The 12,961-nt window shown below is 45.1% G+C and overlaps 1 protein-coding gene across 2 annotated transcripts in view; it reads left to right on the top strand.

The window, feature by feature from the left end:
* LOC141258853 (serotriflin-like) overlaps positions 1 to 5,870 on the top strand; it is a 30,796-nt gene extending 24,926 nt beyond the window's left edge. For both annotated transcript variants that reach the window (XM_073674034.1, XM_073674035.1), the window contains 3 exons: positions 2,324 to 2,418; positions 3,903 to 3,991; positions 5,610 to 5,870. In XM_073674034.1, coding sequence (XP_073530135.1) covers positions 2,324 to 2,418; positions 3,903 to 3,991; positions 5,610 to 5,755 — 330 coding nt within the window. In that variant the 3' untranslated portion in view covers positions 5,756 to 5,870. The remainder of the gene's footprint in view (positions 1 to 2,323; positions 2,419 to 3,902; positions 3,992 to 5,609) is intronic.
* Positions 5,871 to 12,961: the final 7,091 nt, after the last annotated feature.

Genomic DNA, 12,961 nt, shown 5'->3' with positions numbered 1-12,961 from the left:
TATTTTCCCCACATGGATCATTGTATTTGAGGAGACTACCGCCTCCTGGTTATTGGGAAGCTCCTCTTTTCTCAATACCTCATATCCCAAGAGAATTTTTGTAGGCCACCACATCATCTTTAATTTCTCTTGTTGTCCCTAAAGATACATTGCGTATTGTACAGTGTCTATTTTAGTACATGATCAGAAATGAAAGTCAAACATCAGAATGATGTCAGTTGGAGGCTAAATACCCTGTCTGAGAACTGACTTTGACAAGTGACTTTTACAACTGTAATAATAGGCACTGCTTGCTGATGGGACTTGAACCCAAAATCTGTTTCCAGAAGCCAGTGCACTAACCACTGATCTATAAACTCAATTGAAGAAATCTAGGAGTTCTATTTGGTAATATGATTTTTAGTGCAAACCAGTCTGAAACTCATTGGGACGTATGCACAGACTTCAAGCAAGCCAAATTCAAATGATGTGTGATTTTGATGTATGAGTCTGATGTATGACTTCCTTCAAACATCAGAATCAGAATCACAATGACTTTTAGTCACCCTGAGTATTTTCATGGTTGATCTTATAAGACAAGAAAAGCTATCAGTTACTGTCTCTTGACCTGATGGATGAATGGTAAGGCATCAGCCTATGAAGCTACATGGTCTGTGTTCAAATCCCAATAGAAGCAGAAATGTTTTTATTTTATATATTTTTTTAATTTAGCTTAGTTAGCACACAAAATACAAGGATGTTTTACTTTTAATATCTGACATTCTGATTGTCATCCTGACGCGTTAAGAGTTTCAAACACGCTGTCTATTTGCATGGTAAATTACATAGCCGAAGTAAATTGAGAGTTTGAAGCCAGTTCTTGGGTGGATGGAAAGAAAAATTTACAATAAAGAAATTTTATCAATAAACCCCTTTAAGAAATTATGCAAATGTACAGTCACTTTGGAATAGATATGTAGTAAATGAGTGCCTACCAATTTACTTTGGCTATGTGACTTACCATGCAAATAGACAGCGTGTCTGAAATTCTTAATACATCAGGATGACAATCAGAATGTCCTGGCGTCGGCACAGTGAGGAGGAAATGGCTACAGGTATCTATATGCGATTCATTTCAAAGGTTACCCTACTTTAACTTAACTAGGAGTTGTGGGATAATAGTGCCCATTGATATTATGAATAGCACTGATATACTCCAATGCTTCTTATGTATGGGTTACAAACCTGATCCTTTGAAGTTTTAATCTATGTAGACCCTTCCTCCATTCTACTGTTGCTGTACGCATGAGTATTGCTCTCTGTTTTATTCCTTGTTTTTTTTTTGTTATTTTCTTTGCAATCAATAAAGTAATGTGTAATATATGGAACCTTATGGCTTTTTTCATTATTGGTATTCCTTGTGGTTTATAGCCATGACTAGTTAAAGCTAGAGTGCCCACTGTACATAACTGCTTCTATTATGTTTGGGCAAACCTTATTGGCATTGATTTGGTTTTATATTAAGCAAATGTACATTCACTTGGGAATAGATATGAAGTAAATGAGTGCTTCCCAATTTACTTTGGCTATGTGACTTACCATGCAAATAGACAGCGTGTCTGAAATTCTTAATACATCAGGATGACAATCAGAATGTCAGATATTAAAAGTAAAACATTCTTCTATTTTGTGTGCAAACTAACTAAGCAAAATTAAAAAAAAAAAAAATTCTACCTTTATTGGGATTTGAACCAAGACACTGTAGTTTAAGAGGCTGATGCCTTACCATAATGATATCATGTCAAGGCGAAAGTAGCTGGTAGCTTTTCTTGTCTTATGAGATCAACCATGAAAATACTCAGGGTAACTAAAAGTCATTGTGATTCTGATTCTGATGTTTGAAGAAAGTCACACATCAGACTCACACATCAAAATCAAACATCATTTGAATTTGGCCTAATGAGTTTCAGACAGGTTTGCACGGAAAATCATATAACCAAATAGAACTCCTAGAATTCTTTAACTGAGTTTATATCTCAGTGGTTAGTGCACTGGCTTCTGCATCCAGTGTTTTGGGTTCAAGTTCCATCAGCAAACAGTGACCTTTTTTTTATTACTATTTTACAGTTGTCAAAGTCACTTGTGAAAGTCACTTGTCAAAGTCATATGTCAAAGTCACTTGTCAAAATCAGTTCTGAGACAGGGTATTTAGCCTCAAACTGACATCATTCTGAAGTTTGACTTTCATATCTGATCATGTCCTAAAATGGACACTGTAGTATTATATATATCTCTTTTTACAATCTTATGTCTCCATGTTACTGTTTTATTTCTTTACTTGCAGCTTGTTTGGTATAAATCCTTTAAACTGGGTTGCGCACAAGCTTATTGTCCCAACCAGAAATTGCCTTACTTCTACGTTTGTCACTACTGCCCAGCGTAAGTTAATTTTTAGCATTTTTTAAATCCTGCTTTATGTATTATAGTTTACTGCTGTCTGCAATTTAGTTAATTAATTTCAATGGGACCCGATGATCAACTAATGTGCATGAGGCATCCTGCATGTGCCCTAATGAAATCAGGATCATTCATGTGTTTGGGGGAATATGGACTTGCTAGCTGTCTTCTGAATGACCATTGTCCGACTGCTATCTAAAGTTAATGTCCTGTGACTCAGGCAGCAAAATTGGAGGGCGGGAGGGGCATATTACTGTGTTAAGTTTGTCACTAATACTGTCTTCTCAAGTGAGAATTCTGATACATTTAGCTTAGTAAATCTGTTCCATGAATTAAAAATAAAGATTCAGGGTCATAAGCAAAAAAGTGGGTTCTAATGTGGGGTCTATATAGATTGGGGTCTGATCTTGAGTCTTCATAAATCATGGGTGTGATCTACGATCTCTATAGATGGCGGCTCTGTTTTCTAATTTGTATAGATAAAGTGGTCTAGTTTGGGGTCTATCTAGTTGGTAGTCTAAGGTGGGCTCTTCAGCGGGGTCCGATCTGTATAGATGAGTGGTCTAGACTGGGATCTGTATAGATTTGGGTTCACGTGGGATCTGTATATTTGGGGTCTTAATTGGGCTCTTCATAGCTGGTAGTGTATGTAGTCTGGGTTCTTTAAAGATGGAGGTCTGGTATGGAGTCTTCATAAATTGGGGTCTAAACTGGGATCTGAATACATGGAGCATGATCTGGGATCTGTATACATGGGGGATTGGGTCTTGTATTTGTATTGGTTATAATGGTCCTGTCTGGGGTCTATGTTTATTTTGGGACATGTTGAAGGGGGTAATAGAGTATAGACTATTTGGGATTCTATGGAATGTGGCTCATAGTGATGACTGGCATATGCTTCAAGAATGGCAATAACATATTGTAACTGGGAATACAAGAGAAAGCTTTTACAATACAAAGTAAGGTTATGTTCACTCAATGTCATAGGGAACTCCACTTCAGATTATTATTTCTACTACAGATTGGCCCCATTGTAATTTTAAGGTGTTGTGCCACAAACAACATATATAATATACCCACTGGTTAACTGTATCATTACTGGACATCTGACCTCTGGGGTATTCTCCAACCATAAGATTGGGGGAAGCCAAAAGTACTGTGTGTGAATGGAGCAGATGTGAGCATGTGCAACCACACCCCTAAAAACTTGTATTATGGAGTAATGATTGCACATGCTCACTACAATTTTAGTCACACTATTGACTTCGGAAACTTAGGGACCCTATTTTCTTAATTGTTTGGGGTCCCAGCAGTTTGACCCCCAGAGATTGTAAATGTATTAATTATCCTGTGGAAAGGTGATAAATGCTATTTATCTGATAACCTTTTAAAAAAAGCCAAATGTTGAACGTGGAATATAAAGTGTAAGTAAAATGAGATTCTAACTATGTCCCATTTTATGACAGAGGAAATGTGAAAAAGACCATCAATGTCCCGTATGAAGCCGGAGACGCATGTGCTCAATGTGAAAACGATTGTGTGAATGGCCTGTGTGGTAAGATTTTGTTCCTTTTAGCTAAAATAAACATGAAGTTAATGTTTTCTCAACTTTGGGGCCTGCAATTTATGTAAAAGCAGGTGTTTCATTGACTTAGATGAACTTTCTATGAAGAGAATAATGAGAATAATGAAAATTGGGAAATACTTCAAAAACACCTTTTAAAAGGAATTTGTGTCAGGATATATAAAACTCATTAAAAGAGGCCCAAATCATAGCCCACCTTCAACTTTTCCATTAGCCATAAATACTCTTTCTAACAAGCTCTAACAAGCAGTAGCAACAGAGCAAAATTATGACCGACCATGAAACTGAATTAAAAGGACTTTAAAAGAGAGCCCCCCGTGAAGATAATGCAAAGAGTTGATTCCAGACTGGTAGACATGGTAGGATTAATTACATAAGCTGGGGCTATATACAAATACAATCACATTGCAGCAACCACTGCACATAGACAAAGGATATGGACATCTTTTCATTTATTTTCTTTTTTTTTAAATAGTGTAAATGATAAATTCCCTACTGTTTTTGTTGTAGCGCCTGTGCAGCTCTTTCACATAGCTGGCTGTGTTGCTCCTTCTGAGAAACATTCTGCAGCTTGATGCTTTTGGTTTCGCATAGGCTCACTACTCTCCCCTGTTTTTTTCTTAGTGTTAGAGATTGCAGCAGAGAGTGGGAGAGGACTTACCTGGCAGAACCAGCATACTGGGGACAGCACAGTGGCTCAGTGGTTAGCACTGCAGCCGTGCAGCTTGGCATCCTGGGTACAAATTCCACCAAGGGCAAAATCTACAAGGAGTTTGTATATTCTCCATGCGTTTGCATGGGTTTTTTCCAGTTTCCTCCCACACTCCAAAGACTTACTGATGGAGAATTTCAATTATGAGCCCCAATGGGGGACAATGCCGATATTGTCTGTGAAGCGCTGTTGAATTAATGTCGCTATATAAGTGAGTAAACTAAATATTGCTGGGAGAGACACTCCCACAAGTCTGAAACAAGGAGATCATGCTGCCAGTAAAGAAGATTGTAATCTTAAAATTTGTATACCATTTTTAACTAAAAGTGACCACAATAATTTGTAACAAACTTTTTTTTTGGATTTCGATTTTTTTTTTGTTAATTTGCTTCACTCATTTTCCGACTGCACACGCCATTCATTTTACAGTTATAAAATAACTGGACTAGTGCAGTCCTTTACTTCTACATAGATATGAGATAGATAGATTGTGCAAAAAAATAAGGTATTGTAAGCTGTTGGTGCTTTTTTAGATCAAAATTTCTAGTTAAAGTCCTGTGATCACAGCAGCATCAATACTGATTCACGTAGGCGATCTCTTTCTTTTACTGCAATGTGAAAGGAAAGGGAGGAGATGCCAGTGTTATGTCACCCTGCAGACCTGTATACACAGTGCTCTGAACGGATTATAGCTTTTCTGTACATTTACTAATGATTGCAGCTTATAAGTGAATTAAGAGATGTTTACAGCACAACAGCGGATCGTTGAGGGGGCAGTCTTTAATATGTCACAGTTGCTTTCGCTGTAAGTCTGTATTACTGCAATTTATTAAAAATTATTTTTTTTCCAGTAACGGTTGCTTTACTTTATTTCAGTGAATTCCTGTCCATATAATGACGACTATGATGAATGTTCTTCATACAAGGAAATCTGTGACTCCGAGGAGGAAGGAATGGAAGAGGAGTTTAAGGTTAAGAACATTTGTAAAGAGACTTGTAACTGTGACTCAGAGATTCGTTAATCACTCTAATATCAGGCAGATCAACTAATGCATCATTTACCAATGAATGATAATTTGCAGACCGTATTTCTTGTATTTCTTTTTGGACACATTAAAATTGAAAGAGAAAATAAAACTTTGTGCATCATTGATTTTTTAGTATATTTTTTTTAGTCTTAAGAGTAATCTCTCCATTTCCATATCTATCTATCTATCTATCTATCTATCTATCTATCTATCTATCTAATCTATCCTATCTATCTATTATATAGCTATATATATTACCTGTTTAAAAAAATAACAAGAACACTCAAATAACACATCCTAGATCTGAATGAATGAAAAATTCTCATTGAATACTTTGTTCTGGACAAAGTTGAATGTGCTGACAACAAAATCACACAAAAACCTGTAACATGCCTGGCGGCGTCCTTGCATGGTGGTCCATCTCCCACTGTGCAAGAGCGCGCACTTGATCTCCTGTCCGGAATGTCTCTCTGGCTTCCCTCCATGCTGTCTGTTTGTGTCTGTTTCTGCTGCTTAAGGGCGGCGCCCGATCACTTCTTGCTTTTTGTACCTGCTGTGGGTCACACCCCTTGTGCGTCCTCAGCCTATTGATGTCTGTCAACTCGTATATAACCCAGCTGCGGCAATCAACCCCTGCCTGGTGTTTCATTCAGTGTGTGTGTGGCACCCCAGGGGTCTGGTTTCCACAGTAATAGCAATATTACGTCTGAGAGCAGGTGGGAGGTCTCCTGGTCAGGAATCCTAAGCATGCCACACCTCCTGCCCAGTCCTGGGAGGGGAAGAACTTCCCCTATATAAACTGGGGCTGAGGCAGGGTTAGAGAGGAGAGAAAGAGAAGAAGAGGAGTCCCAGACAGAGACACAGTCTGGTCTGGAGTGAGGCAGCTATAGGGAAAGAGAGATCAGGAGCTCTGTGGGAGCCGTGCTAAAAGAGGTCAGGGGCTGGAAGCTGTAGAGCTCGCCCTGATTGAAGAGTTCTCACCGGACCCGGAGTCCGAGGCTGTGGGGACTAATCCTTACCCAGCAGCAGAAACCGACCGGCAGGGGATTTCAGGTCCTCTGGCCAAGAAACCCGAAGGCACGGTCACACGCAAGGGACCAGCACCGCCGTCGTGAAGCGGAAGCTACCAGAAGGCCCCGAGTCACCGGCCATACGGGTGAGCACCACACGGTACACTCAGGGACGTGGGCTACTTTTACCCTCCTCTAGCAAGGTAGCCAGAAGAGTACAATTAGTTGGGGAGGCCTACAACTCCGCCTGGCCAGGGGAGATCCCATCTGCTCACGGACTGACCAGGCCCCGATCGCTAGCCAGTATTCCGGGAGGGTCTATCTTTGCCACCAGTAAAGACCCTGAATTACACCGCACCGTCTCTGAGTGTTTCATCATCCACGTCCGCTGCCCTGAGGCCATACCCCTCCCGTTGGGGGTTATACCATCCACGCTGCACGACCGTACCACCGGCCTCAGCGGTCTGCCCTGCAGCGGCGGTCTCATGACCGCATTCAACGGGTGGCGTAGTCGAACAATATAACATCTTATGCCAAGCACCGCCACTTAGTTTGACTCCCTGGGCACGGACCGGGTCACCGCCACGAGACTACTACCCCTATCGGACCCGGCTCCGGGTAGGCCCCCGCGTGCGCAACGCCACTCAGCACAGGCCCAGGGGCGCGTCAACTTTTGGCGTAGTCGGCAGGATTCCGTGCCCGCAACCACCGGGTACTGCGTGCCTGAAAAAGACTGTTAAACTCACCTGTAGTGAAGATTCCCGCCATCCGACGCCATCTTCTACCTTCTTCCCGCCATCCGTGGAGTTTTCCCGCCATTGGACGCCATCTTCTGCCTTCTTCCCGCCATCCGTGGAGTTTTCCCGCCGTTGGACGCCATCTTGAAGACGCCGCGCGGGAAGAAGAGGGGCGTGGACTCCGAAAGCGCGCGAGAACTGAAGCTCCGCCTCACGTCCGGACGTTGCGTAAGGTCCTGGAAGGAGCCCAGCAGACGCCGACGTCACAGGAGCGCGACGGAAGGTCCTCAACCCTGACGATCCACTGCGGAGCCGCGGCCTACGGAAGAGGATCATCGCAAGGTAGGCCACGGTCCACTAGGGGGGAGGAGGATGTCGGATACGGAGGAGAGCTTCACTGCCACCGCCACCGCCAGCGCCACCGCTGCAGCGGTCATGCCTTTCACCATGCCCTATATCCCGGGGGCAGCCTGGCTACCCCAGTACTCAGGGGAGTCACATACCCTAAATGACTTCAGAGAAAAGCTGGATAGCCTCTTCCAGGTGTACCCCCTCACAGAGGAGCAAAAAGTGAGCATCCTGGTGGCTCAATTAACAGGGGCAGCCCAAAGGGAGGTAAAGTCCTGGCCACTTGGGAGGAGGAGGACTGTCGCAGAGATACTAGCCCGGCTGAAGGATACCTTTGATACCCGTACCTCAGCCGAGATCAAGCTTAGATTCTACGGGTGCAAGTAGCGAGCACATGAGAATATAAGGGACTATGCACTAAACCTACAAGAAGCCCTGAGAGCCATTAAGCAGGCTGACCCTGACGGCGTGGGAAACGAAGACAAGTTGTTGACTGAACAATTTATAGAGGGTCTACATTGCAATGCCCACCGAACCCAGTTGCGGGCAATGGCCTTACAGGACCCTCATCTGGACTTTGCACAGTTCAAGGACAGAGCCATCCGGGTGCTCCGAGAACCGGCATCAGGTGGCGCTGTGACCCACAGACGCCCTACTACCACTTACCACCAGGAGACGGCGCCCTTGTCGGCAGGGCCTGTGGGGGCTGATGCGCAGGCTTTAAACAATGACTCGGCTACAGACCTGCACCATCAGGTCCAGGAGCTAACTAAAAGCGTTGCTGCGCTAACCCGAACTGTGCAGTCTTTACAGGTTTCTACTCCAGGGAAGATCCAGCTGGCATCCGGACCGGAGGATATCCCGTGGCGACGACCAAGGAGGACCCCACCGGCCAGAGGAAGACACAGCGACCGATACAACGAGGACGGACAACCCATCTGCCGCCGCTGCAATCAACCCGGACATATGGCAAGGTACTGTCCTTTAAACTGGCACAACCTGGGGTAGAGGGCCAACCCCTAGGAATAAGATCACCAGGCCCATCGAACTGGCGTGACAAATATGTGGGAGGACGTCCAGTCTTGCCTGTGGTACTGGATGGCATTCCTATGAGTGCCCTACTGGACACCGGGTCACAGGTCACCACCATCCCGTACGTGCTCTTCAAGCAGTACTGGAATGACTCGGATATAACCCGCTACCCTGACGACGACTTGAGTATCATCGCCAGCAATGGTCAGCCCGTTCCACAGATCGGATTTAAAGAGGTGACCATTAAAATCGGTAAAGTCGAACTGGCAGCACAGGGACTGATCATTGTGGACATTGACAAGCGCGAGAGTCACCCAAAGATAACTCTAGGAACTAATGTGATTGAAAATTGTCTTGCAGAGGTGATTCTCATTTTACAGCAGGTTGCCAAGAACGCCAGCTCCGGCCAGCAGCGAGTGCTCCAAAAAGAGATCCGGGCACTGATGCGACGGCAACAGGTGGAACTCTCCGGTGGTGAGATTGGTAGCGTGAGAATGTGTGACCCTTTCCCTATTGCCATGCCCCCGAAAAGTGAAATGATGATTTGGTGCCGGGCAGCTATTGGTCTGAGAGGTAGAGATTACCAGGCAATGGTAGAACCAGTCTACTCAGACAGTAGGCCCACCATTTTGACGGCACGGGGGGTGGTTGATGTACGCCATGGGAGGGTGCCCGTTCGCATAATAAATATCGGGAAGAGGGAAGTGTACCTGCCCCGGTATGCTACGCTAGCCAAATTGTATACCATCAACCAAAATTCTGTACAGACCGTGGAACCCTTGCCTCCATCTCATCCAGAGGAAGGTAACGGCTCTAAGAAACCAATGGAGGACTGGTGTCGGCAACTACATTTGGGTACTGACTCCACTCCCTCACACCAGAAACAGGGAGTCTATCGGGTGGTTCAAGAGTACGAGAGAGTGTTTAGTAAACACCCGTTAGACTTCGGGCGAGTAAAGGGGGTAGAACACCACATCCCCACGGGAGGCCATCCTCCCATAAAGGAGAGATACCGACCCGTACCCCCTGCACACTACCAACACGCCAAGGGGATGCTTAGAGACATGAAGGAGGCTGGAGTAATCAGGGATAGCTGTAGCCCCTGGGCAGCTCCACTAGTCTTGGTTAAAAAGAAGGACAACACCATGAGAATGTGTGTAGATTACCGGAAAATCAACCGTATCACCCACAAAGATGCGTACCCCTTACCAAGGATAGAGGAGTCTTTGGCTGCTTTAAAATCTGCTAACTTCTTCTCCACTTTGGATCTCACTAGCGGGTACTGGCAGGTTCCTGTAGCAGAGGCGGACCGGGAGAAGACCGCATTCACCACCCCGATGGGACTTAGCGAGCTTACCTGCATGCCGTTCGGACTCTGCAACGCACCAGGAACCTTCCAACGATTGATGGAATGCTGTCTGGGACACCGGAACTTTGAGACGGTCCTGCTGTACCTGGATGATGTTATAGTTTATTCCAAAACCTACGAGGACCACCTGAAACACCTGGCGGAAGTGTTTGAAGCCCTGGCAAACTACGGTCTGAAGGTGAAACCGTCGAAGTGTCACCTGCTAAAACCAAAAGTGCAGTACCTGGGACACGTGGTGAGTGCTGACGGAGTGGCTCCCGACCCTGATAAGATCAACGCGATTAAGGAATGGCCAAGACCCTCCAGCGTAAAGGAAGTGCGGCAGTTCCTCTGGTTGGTAGGCTACTACCGAAGATTCATCCCCGGTTTCACCAAAAAGGCAGCTCCTATGCAGGACCTCCTGATAGGCCAGTCCAGGAAGGCCAAGAACCAGAAGCCGCCCTTCAGATGGGAGAAGCTGGAAGAAGAGTCCTTCCGCCAGCTGAAGATGGCCCTCACGGGGGATGAAATCCTGGCGTACCCTGATTACAGCCAGCCCTTTATCCTCTACACCGACGCAAGTAACATCGGGCTAGGAGCCGTACTGTCCCAGATCCAGCAGGGGAAAGAACGGGTAATTGCTTACGCCAGCCGAAAACTACGACCCACCGAAAGAAACCCTGAGAATTACAGCTCATTCAAGCTAGAGCTCCTGGCAGTGGTGTGGGCAGTCACCGAACGCTTTAGGCACTACCTCGCCTCTTCCCGGTTCACTGTGTACACGGATAACAACCCGTTGACACATCTGGACACTGCAAGACTCGGTGCCCTGGAGCAGAGATGGATGGCCCGTCTGTCCAACTATGAATTTACGATCAAATACCGGGCAGGACGCTCGAATACCAACACAGATGCCTTGTCCAGAATTCCAAACCTACCGGACGTAGGGGAAGATCCAGAGGAACTGGAAGAAGTTGAACTCCCCGCGTTCCACCGTCATGGGACTATCCAGTATTCCCACCGTGTAAGGGGTAAGCAATCCGCTACGTTTAACCCCTTACCTCATTACAACTGGGCGGAAGCGCAGGACAGTGACCCCGCTGTCCGACTGGTGAAGGAGATGCTGACTCAGCCAGATGCCCGCCTTGACCCAGATGCTCCGGAGGAGACCAAGCAACTGTGGGTTGAGAAGAGTCGACTGTTCCTTTACAGGGGGAAGTTGTGCCGCAGAATGGTTAACTCCCGGACGCATGAACTGATCTGGCAAGTGGTGGTGCCGAGAAGAGACGCGGCTATGGTACTGGAGGCATACCATGACGGAGCTGGGCACTTCGGATGGAAGAAGCTGGAGTTCCTGCTGCGCGGGCGGTTCCACTGGGTAGGCATGAGAGGAACCATCGAGAGGTGGTGCAGAGACTGTGGCCTATGCAACCTAAGAAGGAAGGACCGTGCCAGCCAGAAGACTCCCCTGCAGTCCATCGTCACCAGGCAGCCGTTGGAACTGGTAGCCTTGGATCATGTAAAACTGACCCCCAGCAGAAGTGGCTACGTCTATGCGTTAACCATCGTGGATCACTACTCCCGGTTCTTGGTTGTAGTCCCCGTCAAGGACTTAACGGCTCAAACAGCAGCTAGAGCCTTCCAGCAGCACTTCTGCCGTCCACACGGATACCCAGAGCAGGTGCTGACGGACCAAGGACCTGCCTTTGAAGCGGAAGTCTTCCAGGAGTTCTGCACTCTGTATGGCTGCCGGAAGATAAGAACAACACCCTATCATCCGCAAACCAATGGACTCTGCGAGAAGATGAACCAGGTGGTGATAGACCTTCTGAAAACTGTTAAAATAATGGGTCAGCTTCGAATCATTGCCTTTAAGAAGACTTGTTTTTCAGTTAGATAATCCTTATTTAGCAATACTTTTGTTTGTTCTGTTTTCTTGTAGTGTTCTCATGACCTTTATAAGAATTGGCTCATTGGTTTATAATTATCATACTTGTCCTATGTCTGTACACAAAATAAAGTCCCAATATATCACTACCAGGAAACTCCCTAAGTTCACCATGACCTGAACTGTATTCAGTACTATCAGTGAGAAAGGATGTTGGGAGTATCATACATCATGAATATCCTGCAGATGTATTGACAAGCACCTGTTATTTAATTATTCTGCGCCAAAGATAACATATTACTTACATCATCTCATACGCATGTATCAAAGCACAACCCACGTTGATTGGGGTATATAATTATATTACATCTTAAAATAAACAGAATCATTCTCTTGAGACAGTCTGTAGTGAGTGTCTTATTTGAAGCGTCATTCCTATAGGAAATCTATATAGGTAATCTCTTTTGTCTACCTGAGAAGAAGTGAGATCCCCTCCCGTCTTTAACAGCTGGAGGCCCTTCAGCGAGATCTGTTTTTTTCCTTTTAATTTCATCTGAGACTGAACAACTGCTTTACCCCTATCCCGAACAGAAACAAACCCCGGCCGGGTAAGTGAGTGGCCTTAACACTCTGAGCAAATTTCTCTCCGGGAAAGGTGGGGTCGATCTAGGTCAGTCTCCGGGGATCTTGAACGGGAAACCCTCAGGTAGCAATTTTATTATTATTATTATTATTATTAATTTTTTTAATATATATTATTACTAACAATTTCACATAACTGGAAAATTACTAATTCAAATACTATATCATATATCTGTATTTTTGCATGCATTAACT

This window comes from Phyllobates terribilis, unplaced genomic scaffold (genome assembly GCF_046119375.1).
Source record: "Phyllobates terribilis strain yellow unplaced genomic scaffold, ASM4611937v1 Scaffold_3__8_contigs__length_932513732, whole genome shotgun sequence".
NCBI classification, from domain to species: domain Eukaryota; kingdom Metazoa; phylum Chordata; class Amphibia; order Anura; family Dendrobatidae; genus Phyllobates; species Phyllobates terribilis.
Note: the sequence above shows the minus strand (reverse complement) of the source record. Positions and strands in the feature narration are given on the sequence as shown.